Source organism: Polyodon spathula, chromosome 1 (assembly GCF_017654505.1).
Source record: "Polyodon spathula isolate WHYD16114869_AA chromosome 1, ASM1765450v1, whole genome shotgun sequence".
Lineage (NCBI taxonomy): Eukaryota > Metazoa > Chordata > Actinopteri > Acipenseriformes > Polyodontidae > Polyodon > Polyodon spathula.
Window position 1 is genome coordinate 26,834,539 of NC_054534.1, and position 17,481 is coordinate 26,852,019.

The window sequence follows — 17,481 nt, forward strand, 5'->3', positions numbered from 1 at the left end:
ATAGTAGTTAGAGCTGAAGCACGTACACTTGGTGGCACAATCTCCAATAATCATTTGATTTCCAGCCTCAGCAGAGCTATTCACACTGGTGCATAATGACATATTTCTAATAATTACTGTACAGTAATTTTGTCTGGCATTTCTGTACAGTTTCTATGTAAGGCCCAAAGAGTGCTTTCTAAGAGGAATGCTTAAAAAATATTGAAGAGTCAAGAGCCTAGTCCGAATCATCTTTTTATGATGTTGTTTTGGAAATTTAAACACATTGGATCCTTTTATGAAGCAATTTGCAGAAAGGAATAACACAAAGCTTGCTTGTCCTCCCTGCTTTCCTGTCTCTGTTCAAGGTGTTCAGCAATTGTGTAGCACAAATAGTTAATTAAGCAATAATATCCTCCACATCAGGAATTACCATTGGACTGGAGTAATGAGCCCAGACTGGTCCATAATCTCTTGTAAAGCCAAATGTGGACTGCACAGTGTAATAGTATCGTGGTGATTGTTTCCAGTTACAAGCACAGTAAAATAGTCAGATGGAAAAACAGCAGTGCTGTTTGTGAAGCTTGCAAACCAAAAAAAAAAAAAGACATTATTTTAAGTAACTCCATAGAAATGACTTTTACGTGATTAGGAAATATGAGCAGGATACAAATAGTCCATTCATTGAAAAGTTCTTTAAATAGAAAAAGACAAGTGAGGAAACCATCTTGTGTTTATCCAGGCATGGACACAAGTCAAAGGCTGTCAGCATCCTCCCCGATACAAACCTATTACAAGAGTTATAAAAGCAAATGCAAACTTTAACTTATTTAAGTACCTCATTCATACTTCCTCTTTCAGCCTAAGGCTTTGGAGGATAATAATAATAATAATAATAATAATAATAATAATAATAATAATAATAATAATAAAATAAAAAATGAAAACTGCAATATACAAGTGTTCCTTTGCTTTCATATATTAGTGAAATATAATTGTCTGAAAAGGAATTAAATTTAGACCACGGATAACATTTTAAGAATTGTTAAAATGAACTGAAGAAAATGTGTATGTTACAGAAACAGTGTGGGCACAGAACGGCATGCAAAGTAGCCTTTTTTTCAATTTTTTCAATTTTTTTTTTTTTTTTTTAAGAATCTATTGCAATGTATTTTGATGAAATCCAAAATATGTTTTAGAATTCTGTCCTCTATAAAATATATCTTGTATTCTTGTAGGAATGTACTGCAATATATTTTGAATGGTTTCTGAAATATATGAGAATATATTTAAAAATATATTGCACTATACAGCATATATTTAGGAAAGAGATGACAATATATTACCATATATATATATATATATATATATATATATATATATATATATATATATATATATATATATATATCTTTGTATATTATATATACTGCAATATATAATTTTTCTGTATGGGTAGAAACAATAGTAAGCATCCTTCCACCAAAAAGTAAAAGCTGGACGAGTATAAATGCTTAATACAGTTGTTGGCATGATCTGCAATGCTTCGTTGTGTCTTAAGAGGTTGATAATAGGTGCTCAGTTGGCAGGTGCGTCTTGTTCTTAGTATTTCAGATGGCATAAATTAAAGGCCGTTATCACTGAGGAATCGTTAATGAAGCATAACACAGGAATGTGATAGCTAGTCATTAAGAAACAGTAGTTTTTTTTTTTTGTTTTTTTTTTAATGCCTACCTTATAGTTTTACAGAATCCCTAAAGAACTCCCATTAAGTCCTATTTAAATGTCATGGTACACTGCAACGCGTTGTCTACAGAGGATGGGAAATGCAACTCATATATATATATATCAACAATGTTATTAGTCGCGTAGGGCACTGCTCATTTACACAAATACATACCACATACCTTAGTTGTTATATTTTTTTGTCCAGTCCCTAGTAGAAAACCTTAATAATAATAATAATAATAATAATAATAATAATAATAATAATAATAATAATAATAATTGACCTCTGTAGCGTAATGCTGAGGAACGAAGCTGTTTGTTTTTATATATGTAACACTTAATTAAAGGCGCAATGTGTGAAATTAATTTACCTGAAATGACCAGGTATCTTAGTCTGAGTCGCTTGCTCAGTCAGTTTGCATAAAACAAAACGATTTCTATTCTCTCAAACACAGCCTATGCAGAAGCCGAATTTCTAAATATTACGTTTGTCGAGCATCTTTGCCAACAGTGCAGTGTTAATCTTCTGTGATACCTCCTCTCGGTATTAGTAAACACGCCGGAGAATGTAGCGAGGTATGGAACTAAGAAGAAGGAGAGAAGACGTACCGCCTACGCAATTGTTTTAAATACATTACTTCAGTGTGTATATAGTACAAAGGGAAAAGTAGCGTCTTTTCTAATGAAACACAGCACTGCGTATTCCTTCTACCTCGACAAATACATGAGCAGCCTGAACAAAACCAAGAAAAAGACAAATCGCACGCCCAAGGACTTCAGAGAGGTATGGCTTTGTTTCTAGCGATCACCTCACAGGCGAGCACAGCGGTAGGGGAGACGAGATATTACAGGAAACTTGTACTCCATTTTAAAAACGGCATGTTCGCCTTTTCTGCAAGGGTTATATAAGTTATACTGCGTATGAGTGCACACTAACTGTATATTATGGATGACACTGTGACTGTTTTATGCGTAGTCTATTCGGCTTTTTATACATGAAAGATGGCTAGAATTAGCTGGATTCATGGCCACTCAGATCCTTTACCTTAACAAATATTGTCCAGGTGAATCAATTGTAGTTTACATTATTATTATTATTATTATTATTATTATTATTATTATTATTATTATTATTATTATTATTTAGAATATGAATATTGAATATGACATAGAAATGGCAACTAGCTTATTTTATGATACAGGTATTGTCACAATAGATTTTTTTTTTTGTTACTGGTATGTATTACATTTAATTAAAGGGTTCTGTGCCATACATTTAAAAATATTATATATTGATTGGTGGGAATAATGTCTGGTATAGCCTTCCTTGCAGGGCGGAATTTGGTGTGCTGTGATGACTGATCGACAGCGCTCTGACTCACGGTGCAGGATGGGTGACCACCTTTTCGAAATGCACATAGGGGTCACTAGCCATTTTTTTATGAGGGTGGTATTGTATATATTTACATATTTTTATACTGTATATTTAATAACAGTATTTGAAAATTAAATATCAATTATCAACTTTGAATTCATTTTAACAACGTTTTTCAACTTAATATCCAGTTCTAAAATGTTTTCTACATAATGTCTAAAAAACTCTAGTTGAATCATTTGCACCTTTCCTAATCCACGTGTATGACCGTTGTAAGATGCGTTTTTAAATACATCGGTGCTCTGCATCCCTCAGTAGCAAGTGACTTCACTTGGTGCTCATCTGTGAGGGGAATTTAACAGCAGCTTGGTGAATCAACATAACTGATGATGATAATAATAATAATAATAATAATAATAATAATAATAATAATAATAATAATAATAATAATAATAGAAAGGTTGTTGTTTTGCAAGGAGCGTATGTCGGGTTTATGACTTCGTGTGGGATTACTGCCTGTTGCTGCCTTCCCCCGTGCACTCTACAGTATTAATGAATACTTTCAAATACAGTTCGCCCACTTTTCGCAACCTTGTAACATATCTGTTTGAAGTATAAAATGACAAATGACATACTCGGTAAAAAAAAAAAAAAAATCTGTTCGCTCGCTCGTATCGAATTCTTGTACGTCACCAGCTCAGTCGGCTGTTCTGGATAAGTTGGCAAATGTGATAATGTTTATCAATATGTTTATTAGCGCTATTATATATTTATTGAAAATACACAACTCCATACCCATTTTCAAAAGATTCGGCGTCTCTGAATCTACAATTAAATTGATAATATATCTCTGTACAAGACAGACTTCCACAGTGGGAGCAGCCGTTTTGGTTTTGCTGCAGTTCTCCGACTGTCGACCCCTGTGAATCCGCTGCTTCAGCGGTCACTCACCGATGAATTTAACAACAGTTCGTTGAGCACCCTAACCGATTCCTCTCTTAAACTGAACAGGTGCTTACATTTTGTCTTTGGTGCAGTAGGCCGTATAGGGTACAGTACTCCTTCTTTTACCTTCGTAAAACTGGGGTTGTACGGACAGAATGGAGAATTGCAAACGTAATACCGATCCACAGGGAGACAAAACTGAAACAGGTAACTACAGACCAATAAGCCTGACTTCTATTATATGTAAAGATTCAAAATGGAAAATGACCTATGTGGTAACGGTATCCTGGGAGAAAGTTAGCATGGTTTTAGGAAAAGGAGATTGTGTTTAAGAAACCTGTTTGACTTTTTTGAGGGTGCAATATCGACAATGGATAACTGTAAAGCACATGACATGGTTAATTTCGATTTCCAGAAAGCTTTTGACAAAGTCCCGCATAAAAGATTAATTCTTAAACTGAACGCAGTAGGGATTCAAGGAAATGCATGCACATGGATTATGGAGTGGTTAACATGTAGAAAACAGAAATTACTGATTAGAGGAGTGTAATAACCCGAGATCCAAGATGCAAGAGTATAACTTTAATCACAGTGTCTTTATTAGAACAATCTCTGTTGAAACCTACACATTAGTGTTTTCTAAGGACTTCCTCGACCCACGGTATCCTAGGTAGAGGGTAAGTATGTAGGGCGCTACTGACCTCTAGTGGCTTAACTTGAACTGCATTATATACATACACCTTCACATTACTACAAGGAGAAACCTCAAAATGGATCAAGGAAACCAGTGGAGTACCACAGGGATCAGTATTAGGTCCTCTGCTATTCCTAATCTACATTAATGACTTAGATTCTGGTATAGTAAGCAAACTTGTTAAATTTGCAGATGATACAAAAACAGGAGTGGCAACATTGTTGCAGCAGTAAAGGTCATTCAAAATGATCTAGACAAGATTCAGAACTGGGCAGGCATATGGCAAATGACATTTAATAGAGAAAAGTGTAAGCTACTGCATGCAGGCAACAAAAAATGTACATTATAAATATTGTATGGGAGATACTGAAATTGAAGAAGGAATCTATGACAAAGATCTAGGAGTTTATGTTGACTCAGAAATGTCTTCATCTAGACAATGTGGGAAAGCTATAAAAAGGCTAACAAGATGCTTGGATATATAGTGAAAAGTGTTGAATTTAAATCAAGGGAAGTAATGTTAAAACTTTACAATGCATTAGTAAGACCTCATCTAGAATAGTGTGTTCAGTTCTGGTCACCTCGCTACAAAAAGGATATTGCTGTGCTAGAAAGAGTGCAAAGAAGAGCGACCAGAATTATCCCAGGTTTAAAAGGCATGTCATATGCAGACAGGCTAAAATAATTTAATCTATTTAGTCTTAAGAACATAAGAAAGTTTACAAACGAGAGGAGGCCATGCAGCCCATCTTGCTCGTTTGGTTGTTAGTAGTTTATTGATCCCAAAATCTCATCAAGCAGCTTCTTGAAGGATCCCAGGGTGTCAGCTTCAACAACATTACTGGGGAGTTGATTCCAGACCCTCACAATTCTCTGTGTAAATAGGTGCCTCCTATTTTCTGTTCGGAATGCCCCTTTGTCTAATCTCCATTTGTGACCCCTGGTCCTTGTTTCTTTTTTCAGGCTAAAAAAGTCCCTTGGGTCGACACTGTCAATACCTTTTAGAATTTTGAATGCTTGAATTAGGTCACCATGTAGTCTTCTTTGTTCAAGACTGAACAGATTCAATTCTTTTATCCTGTCTGCATATGACATGCCTTTTAAGCCCGGAGTAATTCTGGTCGCTCTTCTTTGCACTCTTTCTAGAGCGGCAATATCTTTTTTATAGCGAGGTGATCAGAACTGCACACAATATTCAAGATGAGGTCTTACTAGTGCATTGTACTGTTTTAACATTACTTCCCTTGATTTAAATTCAACACTTTTCACAATGTATCCGAGCATCTTGTTAGCCTTTTTTATAGCTTCCCCACATTGTCTAGATGAAGACATTTCTGAGTCAACAAAAACTCCTAGGTCTTTTTCATAGATTCCTTCTCCAATTTCAGTATCTCTTTGCAATTATCCATTATCGATGTTGCATCCTCAAAAAAATCAAGCAAGTTAGTTAGACACGATCTCCCTTTCCTAAAACCATGTTGACTGTCTCCCAGGACCCTGTTACCATATAGGTAATTTTCCATTTTGGATCTTATTATAGTTTCCATAAGTTTGCATATAATAGAAGTCAGGCTTACTGGTCTGTAGTTACCTGGTTCAGTTTTGTTTCCCTTTTTGTGGGTCGGTATTACGTTTGCAATTTTCCAGCCTGTCGGTACCACCCCTTTCCAGCCTGTCGGTACCACCCCTGTGTCAAGAGACTACTGCATGATCTTGGTTAGCGGTTTGTAAATTACTTCTTTCATTTCTTTGAGTACTACTGGGAGGATCTCATCCGGCCCAGGGGATTTGTTTATTTTAAGAGCTCCTAGTCCCTTTAACACTTCTGCCTCAGTTATGCTAAAGTTATTTAAAACTGGATAGGAACTGGATGACATGTGGGGCATGTTGTCAGTATCTTCCTTTGTAAAAACTTGTGAAAAGTAATCATTTAATATATTTGCTATTTTTTTTCTTCATCTACGATTTTGCCATTTGTATCTCTTAAACATTTAATCTCCTCTTTGAATGTTCGCTTGCTGTTGTAATATTGGAAAAACATTTTGGAATTAGTTTTAGCTCCCTTAGCAATGTTCATTTCTATTTCTCTCTTGGCCTTTTTGACTTGTGTTTGCAGTTCTGTGTACTCTTTCTGTGTACTTTCTTTTTGGTCCTTTTTTAATGCTCTGTAAAGTGCCTTTTTTCGCTGAATTTTTTTTTTAATTGATCTATTAAACCATTTTGGCAATTTAGTTTTACATTTAGATTTGTCTACTTTAGGGATGTAATTGTTTTGCGCCTCTAGTACTACATTTTTGAAGAACAACCATCCTTCTTCTGTGGGTGTTTTCTCTATTTTACTCCAATCTACTTCTGTTAGTCTCTGTTTCATACCTTCATAGTTTGCTTTTCTAAAATTGTAAACCTTCGCTTTAGTCATTACTTTTGGGGTTTTAAAAAACACTTCAAATGAGACCATGTTGTGGTCTGAGTTTGCCAGTGGTTCTCTGACCTCTGTTTTAGTTATTCTGTCTTCGTTATTTGAAAAGACTAAATCAAGGCATGCCTCCCCTCTAGTCGGTGCCTTGACAAATTGTGTTAGGAAGCAGTCATTTGTCATTTCCACCATTTCTATTTCATCCTTCGTGCTACCCACCGGGTTTTCCCATTTTATTTGGGGGAAGTTGAAATCCCCCATTAGTATGGCTTCTCCTTTGCTACACGCATTTCTAATGTCATTGTATAACAGATTATTGTGCTCACCGTCTGAATCTGGCGGTCTATAGCATGCTCCTATTATTATGCCCTTTGAATTTTTGTCCGTTATTCTGACCCATATTGATTCGGCTTTATTTTCTTTGTCCAGGTTTAACACCTGGGCTTCAAGACTGTTTCTTATGTATAGTGCTACCCCTCCTCCTCTTCTGTCCTGCCTGTCTTTCCTATACAGTGTATACCCACAAATATTATATTCGTCCCCATCACTCTCAGACAACCAAGTTTCTGTAACACCTATCACATCATAGTTACCTGTTAGTGCAGTAGCTTCAAGTTCTAGAATTTTGTTTCTGATACTTCTAGCATTTAGATAAATACATTTAATGGTTGTCTTACCTGAGTTGTTGTTCTTGTTTTGATGCGGTCTCCCTTCTGTTTTTTTGTTGATTTCTCCCCCCTTCCTTTCTAGTTTAAATGCTTCTGAACCTGCTCGAGGATCTTTTCTCCAAATAGACTGGTTCCCTTGTTATTTAAGTGCAGTCCATCCCGTCTATACAGATAGTCCTCGTTGTAGAATGTGGTCCAATGATCAAGATAGGTGAAGCCTTCCCGTGTGCACCACATCTTCAGCCATGCGTTTTGATTAATTATTTCCAGCTGTCCATATGGTCCTTTGCAAGGTGCCGGTAGTATACCAGAAAATACCACAGTTTTGGTTTTCTCTTTTAATTTCCTTCCTAGCTCTCTGAATTTGTTTTGCAGGGATTTTGGTCTGTCTCTTCCAATGTTGTTTGTACCGATGTGGACAACTACTACCGGGTCGTCTCCTGTTCGTTCTAGGAGCCTGTCCACGTTCTCAGTGATGTGCTTGACAGAGGCTCCCGGAAGGCAGCACACTGTTGTAGTAAGGGGGTCCAAACTGCGAATTGAACTTGCTGTGTTTCTCAATATGGAGTCCCCAACAATCGTGACCTCCCTTCTTTTTGCTGTCTGGTCACCACTGTCAATGGGGTCCTGGATGTTGTTCCTTTCATTCTCTTGTTGTTGGTTCTGCTCATCAAAATTCTGAAGTGACTCAAATTTGTTGGTTGTTTTGATTTCTGGTGGTTGTGTTTGACGAAGTGTCTTTTTTCCCCTGCTTCTGCCTACCTGAACCCAGCTGTTCTGACCTTCTATCTCCCTGGTGGCTTTCAGTCTGTTAGGGGTGATGCAAACTTCCATGAATTGTGGGTGTGCCAGTTCCTTAAGATCCTGTTGCTGTCTCACTTCTTCCAGCTCCATTTCTAGCATACTTACTAGTTTATGCAAATCCTGGATCGCGCGGCACTTTATGCACACTTGGTTTAGCTCTGCTGGGTTTTCTCGGATTTCCCACATCAAGCAGGTGTCACAGATTACTGGCTTGAAGACCATGTTGAGGTTTTTTTTTTTAAGTTTAGTTTCTTCTGCAGCCGTCAACCTGCTTTCTAACTGCTTCTAAACTGCTCTGTACTTTTCCACGCCTGTACTTCTCCCACTCGCTGTCGCTTCCACTCGCTGTCGCTGGGAAGACTGCCTCGTTTAACTGCGTTGTTCTGCTGTGCAGTTGGCTCCTCCCCTCGCCCGTGTCTCAGAACGGCGCTGAATTTGAATCAGCTGCTCCGAGTTTCAGCTTGTTTGTTATCAGAAAAACACACGCGGCTGTTTGACTTTGAGCTGCTGCTGTGTTTCCCCAATGTCCTGTGTTTTCTGATTAAAGCAATTCAAGATGCAATTTCTCCTTACTGCTTCTAAACTGCTCTGTACTTTTCCACGCCTGTACTTCTCCCACACTGTCGCTTCCACTTGAACAAAGAAGACTGTGTCGATCTGATTCAAGCATGCAAAATTCTAAAAGATATTGACAATGTCGACCCAAGAGACTTTTTCACCCTGAAAAAAGAAACAAGGACCAGGCAGTCAGAACAGAAAATAGGAGGCACTTTTTTACACAGAGGATCTTGAGGGTCTGGAATCAACTCCCCAGTAATGTTGTTGAAGCTGACACCCTGAGATCCTTCAAGAAGATGCTTGATGAGACTCTAGGATCAATAAGCTACTAACAACCAAATGAGCAAGATGGGCCGAATGGCCTCCTCTCGTTTGTAAACTTTCTTATGTTCTTTTGTGTCATGTAAACTTTTAGAGTCGGCCATTTCGCATAAACAAAGAAAACACTGAAATTAAAATATTCTGTGAATTGTATTTTGTTTGCTGTTGCCAGCACAGATCAGGGTCAGGCTGTTGGGGAACATGTGATGTGAGTGTAAAAAGCCACATGATAGTGGGATTATATAGTTTTATGTCTTAGATTGGCTATCCAATGTGTCAATCATTCTGGGGCTGTGGAAGGCATTGCAAAATGATGTGGCAGGGGCGGGGCTTTGCTCTAAACAGATATGATATGGTTTGGATGTGGCACTAAACTGCTAAGATTGCACTTTGTCAAGGAATCCGGGAAAATTCTGTCCCAGGGGCATTTAGTCCAGGACTGGGATTTGATCTTTACATTTATTGTGGTGATTGGGGTGATAGAGGATCCAAAAGGGAAGCAGTTAGCCTTTTGGCAATGTAAACAAACATGGCATGTCAATAAAGTACTTGTTCTGTAAAGTAGGTGCGCATAGTACATAATAATAATAATAATAATAATAATAATAATAATAATAAATAATAATAATAATAATAATAATAATTAAAAAAAACAAAAACAAGGATTGGCTTGTGTGTGTGTGTGACATTGAACTGAACAGGATAACACTACAGACCTGTGCACAGTTCTAGAGCTCCTCTCAAAACTGCAGGTGGCAATTATTGTTGTATAAGAAAGATACTGAAAACCATGTAATTATTTATCTTTCTGCAAACAGTATTCTAGCTTGTTTTAACCTGGCAATGCAGGCATGTTTTTCAATGTGGTATTAGGGGGCATGGGAATGGGAGTTGTTGTCTTGAGAGAGATTCCAAAGCTCCAACTCTTGTTTAACATCCAGACCCCCATAAAGCCTGACTACAGGCTGGGTGAATGTGTGTAAATGAATTCATGAGCAGCTTAACAATAAATAGCTCAGGGTAACCTGTGTATCTTTACAGAATGTTTAGAATTTTTTTTACCTAATTGTGAATAAAAGTCGTAACCGTGTAAAACTCCAGTAGACAAGACGTTTTCATTAATTTCATTCTGTGTTTTTTTTTTTTTTTTTTTTTTTCCAAAGGACTTAAGAAGCAATGAGGAAATGCAGTATTTGGGCGTTTCTACCCGTTCTGTTCTCTCTGTTTACCACTGCAGGACTCTGGATCGTGTAAGTGTGGATCACATTTTTTGTTCACTGCATTTTAAGGCCTGGTCTAAGCTTCAGTTATGCATTTCTAGTGTAACATTTAGCTGCAGTCTTTAGAAATATGTTGTAATAAAAAATGCCTTCTGAACTTAGTTTTGATGTGTATTTTGTACCCTTATAAAAAAATATACTGTTTATTAAAAACAATGTAAAATGTAGGTAAACATAGTGGAAGCAAGGGCAACCCTAGGCAAGCGTGGTAACCATGGTATTGTATAACATAAAATCTTGCTGCCCTGCATCTGTTAGAGACCATTGATAGTGCTACAAAAGCCTTTCTTTAATATATAAGAAACTACACATTGCCACTCCTCCTCGTGTTGTTTGAAAGAACTCAGCTTCAACTGTTGCCTCGCAACGCAACAGAGGCGTGACGATAAACCCAAAACATGGGCCTATTTATACAAAGCACACAGGCCGTGCCATCGGTTGGCACATGTTGTAAGGTTTGTAACAGCAAAGGTAAAGTCAAGCCTGAATTAACTGCACACCCAGTTTCTACAATGGAGGCTCGGCCTACCATCTGTTATGAGATTCTATCACCAGACGATGTCCTGTTTGAGGTAGTGTGGTAGATGCTAATAATGCACCCTATTATTAGAACTGAGGATAAATATATGCAATCCGCATAATTAAATGGTGGCAGATGAAAATATGACACAACTTGCTTTCTGCTTGAAGCAACTGGTATTGACAGCGTCAAATAATCTTTCATAGAGAACTTGACTAAAAATAGATGAATTGAATGTAACTGAAATTCAAAGCTTAAAGCAGAATTTAATAATGAATGTATTAAGAATATGCAGCCAAATCAATTAAGCCAGTTAGAGAGCTTGCAGGTACTGTAAGTTTTAGCAGAATAAATAGAAGAAAAGTGAGGAGAAAAACAAACTGTGATGGAGCTGGTGTCTTTTAGTAGCACAACAAGCAAGCAATTGATATTGGATAAGAAAATATTAGAACATGATTATGAAGCAAGATTTTAATAACAACCTTTGTACTGTAATAATGTACCATTGGTACAAAATGACATTACCAGTTACAACATGGACTGTGGAATGAGGTTCCGCACTGGTAAATCATTAGAAACTGCTGCAGTCCCAGAATAAATCCATCTGCTTTTCAGCTCAAGGGCAAATGCAGATTAGGAAATGCCTTAAATGACAGCATCACATGGGGGTCATCAAGGCAGAAAGCAAACCGTTTAGTTACACTGTTACTGTAGACCGTGTTTGCTGTTTGTACCAAGGAGACTGCGCTGAACACAGCTGTTCTGAGAAGCCAACATATCCAGCATTAAATATTCAAATATAAACTGGACAGCACAAACCAACATCTCATTTGAGACTAACCCAAGGTGTGTTATCTTACAGGTATTTCATAGCTGTGGAGGATGACAAAATAATTCCACTGAACTCAGAATACAGGTAACCAATGTGTTGGAATTGGGCTAAGAGCCGTAAACAGAATTGCATGCAGGAATGCATCTGCATTATTTTTCTATTGCGCCATAACCTCAGAGCAAAGAAAAAAAAAAACAGAATAAGCTCAGTCCAGCTATGGTAACTTATCCTATGAAATAGTCATAATTTCTGACCTTAAAGATTTGTGTCTATTTGTATACTACTTTCTATTCAATTTAATGTCGGCCATGCTTCTGCAACATCTTTCACTTTTATTTACCTGTTGCACTAATAAACGTTGCATGCTAGTGGTACATGTATGCCCTGTGGGGTGTCCTGGGGCAAATGTTATTTTGGCACAAGCTCACCTATGTATTTTTTCTGAAAGAAAAAAAACAACAACATAAATATTATAAAACTAACAAGAAAGAACCTGGACATGGATTAAATCAAAACTAGAGCCATAGCCATTATCAACTATATTGATGGCGGTGCCATACATTTTAATCCTTAGTTGCAGGTAAGAGATGTTTCTTGCTTGCCTTATTAAAATTGTTGTATTTTTTCCTAAAAAAACTAAAATAGAAAATAATTTAAAAACTTTGAAAATTATCACTATCAATAAGGCAAGCTATATCTTCTCCTGTTATTGACCAACAGCTGTTTACATTTATCTGGCAGACACTGTGGTACCTATCAGGGGCGTTGTCAAGTAAAGACTTATCAATGAATTCAGAATAATAGAACGCAGCTGTTGTAAATGTAATGTGGAAATGGTGCATTTACACACTCGTTAATTACATGAAGAGATTTTTTTCTTTGTAAAGCTCCGATATAATTTTGTAATGCTGGCCTCTGAAATATTGATGTCTGTTTATTTCAGAAAAGAAGGATCTAAAGCGCCACCTTACATAAGGTAATGTTTTTAAAAATGTGTGCTTTATTTAATATGGCAACAAGGCAGTGTGATGAATTCAGTGAGGTTTGGTGCTCATGAAAGCGTATAGGGGTTTGGAGTTTGCGTTCCAATTCCAAGGTTTCACTATCAAAGCAGGAGTAAGCTAAACCCTGGTTCAGGTGGTTTGTTTTTTAAATTAATATACAGATGAAGAGCAGTTGTCTTTGTAATCATGGGCTGTGCTGTTTAAAGTGTTGCAGGTGATGCTCCACCTGCAAGCTGTGTATTCAGCCAAGTCATGAACATGGCCGGATTTGTAGGTAAGAGCTTATGTTTTCTTTTAAAATGTAAACAGACACCACCTTGCACCACAGAGCCATTCCATGTTCACATTGTTACCTGAAATAAAACAGATTAAAAAAAAAAAAAAAAAGCATTTCACTTTTCATTCACACCTCATTATTCCTACATAAACTGTACCATTTGGGAATCATAAGACCTGTGGAAACCATAGCATGAGAAGCCACGATCAGACCACAGCATTAATATCAAGGGCAACAACATTGCATAGTGGTCTTGAGATGGTTCTGTGGCAGTGTCTGTTGGGTCTCTCTGTAATACTATTGGTGGCAATGCAACCCCTGTGGTGCTTGTGCTAAAATTGCCCTTTAGAAAATTCTCATATAAAAAAATAGATTTGAGACAGATTTTCTGACAAAAATAAGATATCATTTAATAATAATTTTGTAACTGGAATACAGTAAACAATTTTTATTATTAGTATTATTATTGTTGCTGTTGCTTTAAATCTTTTTCAGCATTTGCAATTGCTGGTCTCAGATATATTCAGCTGAAGCCTAGAATGCGCACACCATGGCTAAACATTGGCAGCCTGGTTGCTTTAAGCCTGGCATGCTTTGGAATGACCTTACTGGGCAATTTTCAGGTAAGATTGCAATCTGTTTGCTGTAAGAGTAACTGTCAAACACACAAATAGTCTACTTTAATGCAATCCCAAATATGAAATAACATTGTATTACCTGTGGATTTAGCTGTTACTCTAGCAAAGAATGTTTGACCATTTCAGAGACTGACAGGTAGATCGGATACAAATAAAAGATTTTCAGTGAATCTGGGACTTTTTGCCTTTTTTTGTTTTGTCCTTTACAATCATTGCAATGTTTTACAGCTTTCAAACGATGAGGAGCTACACAACGTAGGGACTTCAATGACTTTTGGGTTTGGGACCCTTGCGTGTTGGCTTCAGTCTGTCGTGACTCTCAAAGTCAACCTAAAGAACGAAGGGAGGACAGTCGGAATTCCACGAGTCCTGCTTTCAGCTGCTATCACTCTCAATGTGCTTCTTTGTATCCTTTCAGTACGGTGCAGAACAGAACATCTAAGAAGGCATCTGTACAGCTGCTTCAACCACTTCACTGTGTACTTCAGCCAGCACTACACTGTAATATCTCAACAAAACGATAGAATAATCGCATCAACTAAATATGTAGTATCTACAAAAAAAGACCATGTTACAAAAAGAAGAAAATGGTAGTTATATTTTAATCTAAGTAATACTCTCCTTTTATTTCATGTATTACGTACAGAGAAAGTTATTGTAATGTTTTGTTAAGCAGGCCTTTGGCTGCTTCAGTTGATGTACAGGATAGGAGTTTTAAAGAGTAAGTAGTGATGCTACAACTGTTTAAATAACAGACCTGTCATTTTTCTTTTCATTGTTAACATCCTGACAACTTTTTACACTTAGAACTTTAAAGTCTGTTTCAAAGCTATTTTCAAAATGGCCACACTAGTGCTCTGGGGTATCTGTCCTATATATCACTGCAACAAGTGCTTTGGCTTTTCTATGCCGTACCACGTCATGGATCGTTATTACTGTTACCCATTTCATAATGTGGGCAGTAATCCTTACACTGTCAGTACACTAGAGCGGCCATTTTGAAAAAAAAAAAGCTTTGAAACAGACTTTAAAGTTATAAGTGAAAAAAGTTGTCAGTATGTTAACAAAAAAAAAAGACAGATTACAGATGCATTATTTAAACAGTTGTAGCAACACGTGGGGATGTGAAACGCTATATTTTTTATTACTCCTCTACTTACTCTTTAATAGAAATTGGGAGGTTTAATGGTCATCGAGAGTTTCGCTTCCTTGACTGTCGTGCTGCAGATTTCATCCTGATGGCTCAGCGTTTGCACATGCACGCTGCCCAGGTCCAGTGGGCTCTGGTGATGTTCTTCATCACTTTCCTGGGGTCCTTTGCAGTGGAATTCCGACACTACAGGTTTGAAATCGTGTGCACGGATGACCAAGACAACATTCTGAGTCTGTCTGAGACCTTCTCTGAGATCTCAGAACACCAGTCTGACCAGCTGTAATGGCTGAGCAGCAGCACCTGTGTCTTCTACCAGTTACCTTGTGTTTTTATACGTGATCGAGGATCGGGGGCGTGCAAGGCTGTTTGATTCAGGCATGCATGAAAGTAAAAAAAGTAAAAAAAAAAATACTGAGACTTTCTTTTCCCTTCTTGAATCTACAAGAGCTGGAAAGGATGGATGCATACATCAACAATCCTTTTAATCTGGCACTTTAACCAACCCAGAGTGAGAACCCGCAGTGTTTAACCCCATCAATAACACATCATTCTGTTCCTTGTTGCAAGGGAGGCTAATGACAGGCGCCAGCAGATGATGTTATGCAGTCCTAGTTTGTTGCCATGGAAACCTCTTTGCAGCACCAACACTGTTCAGTCTCAAGACTGATAATGTATGCTAACATCACTGAAATCAAATAAAAAGGCTGATATTTGCATGGCACATGATTAAAGCTAAAAATATCCCCATCTTTTTTAAGGTCAGACAATTTACACTATCAGCATGGTGTTTTTAAAAACAAGTTATATGTGTTTTATAAAATTATGAAAATGAGGTGCCCCCTGAGACTGAACCCATATTATCAGCTGATGAGTGCAACCGTATACGTTAGAAAATGTCCTTTCCCAGAATCGCTTAATGCAATGAAACTACTACTGTACTAGAGGCAACATACATCATTAAAAGCTTAAACCCTCAGGATACATTTTAGACTTGTCTAAACCTGTTGCTTTTACCTATAATTTAGAAATAACTACATGAAGTGTCCTAATTAATGTAATAAAAAGGATGGAAAATGCTAGCACTTTGAACCCTGTCCAGGCTACCCTGGCCACAATGATGCACTACACTGCTGAACTGTCAAACAGCTGTTCATGCATTAAGGTTAATGATTTTAAAACTTTCTATCTAGCAGTTGGTTTCTAAAAGCCTAAAGTACATGAGCTGAAAGAGTTTTGGTAGAAGGACCCAAGTGAGTGAAATGCTTGTTGAAAAACATTCCAGTGACTTGTCTAAAATAATATCGGCAACACGCTGCACTTCCTAAATGTGTTTATTCAAGTTTCACTCTCTTGGATGAACAGCAAGTTAACATGGTGGTTACAGCATGTATTGTTGTTACACACTAATTAAATCCTTTTATCTAACCTTGTGGGAGCAATTCAAAATCAAATTCTTACTTACTGTGGAGACCTAGGGACTAGAGAGGAGAACAGAAAGGCAGGGTACTGACAAAGCCAAACCTTACATTCTGAGATTTAAAGATGGTACGGCTGCAAAACTTTTTATAAACATGTATTTCTTTTTTTTTTAATTCATCACAGCATTTTTTGGTTTGCAAATTAATGACAAGGACCACAACACTCCTTAACAATCTTAATAAAATCCTTAACTAAATCACATTGACAAATGTTTCGACTAATGTCTTTACCAGGGTTTCTTATGGTTTTATCTCAATATAAAAAGTGAGATTAAACTTTCCTTGTAGAAATATGTTAATTGCGTGAGAATTGTGTGGCACTTTTTATCCAGACCAGAAAAGTGGGCTACTATATTTATGACCAATCCTAGCGCTTGAAGAAAAGCTTTTATGCCATGCACAGCTGTATCCAAAAAGAGAACGGGAAGGGGGGATTTCTGTTTTTTTTAATCTTATACTGTGTATGATGTAAAATCTTTTCTTACTGCAAACAAGTTCAGTGTATGACTATTAAAGAACACAAACACACACATGGGTTAATATTAAATATATTGTAATATACATATTCATGCCATGATAAAATATATTCTCATCATGCATGTTATTTCTTGTGTAAAATGCTGTTTGCATTGTTATGGATGTGGATGTAATTGAATTAAAGTCAGTATTAAATGAAATAAGCACTTTGCCTCATCTTTGTGACTTTGCCGCACACTGCATTCAGAGCTCCTAGTCTAAACTTCACTGTAAACTTTTTTTTTTTTTTTTAATTTAGTAGTCGCCAATTTTTTTTTTTTTTTTTTTTTTTTTT

At 37.0% G+C, this 17,481-nt stretch overlaps 1 protein-coding gene across 1 annotated transcript; it reads left to right on the forward strand.

Annotated features, from left to right (window-relative positions):
• The first annotated feature begins 2,052 nt into the window (after positions 1 to 2,052).
• Positions 2,053 to 17,347, forward strand: tmem150c (transmembrane protein 150C). The gene is made up of 8 exons (XM_041251558.1): positions 2,053 to 2,491; positions 10,652 to 10,738; positions 12,151 to 12,204; positions 13,064 to 13,096; positions 13,331 to 13,398; positions 13,897 to 14,024; positions 14,268 to 14,445; positions 15,267 to 17,347. The coding sequence occupies exons 2-8, from the start codon at positions 10,665 to 10,667 to the stop codon at positions 15,473 to 15,475; spliced, it is 744 nt and encodes a 247-aa protein (XP_041107492.1). The 5' UTR covers positions 2,053 to 2,491; positions 10,652 to 10,664; the 3' UTR covers positions 15,476 to 17,347.
• The last annotated feature ends 134 nt before the right edge of the window (positions 17,348 to 17,481 follow it).

Excerpts from the sequence above, each read along its gene's own strand:
- tmem150c (XM_041251558.1), top strand. The coding sequence starts at position 10,665 with ATGAGGAAATGCAGTATTTGGGCGTTTCTACCCGTTCTGTTCTCTCTG. Across the intron at positions 14,025-14,267 it reads CCTTACTGGGCAATTTTCAG|CTTTCAAACGATGAGGAGCT; the intron begins GTAAGATTGCAA and ends AATGTTTTACAG. Across the intron at positions 14,446-15,266 it reads CACTCTCAATGTGCTTCTTT|ATTTCATCCTGATGGCTCAG; the intron begins GTATCCTTTCAG and ends GTCGTGCTGCAG.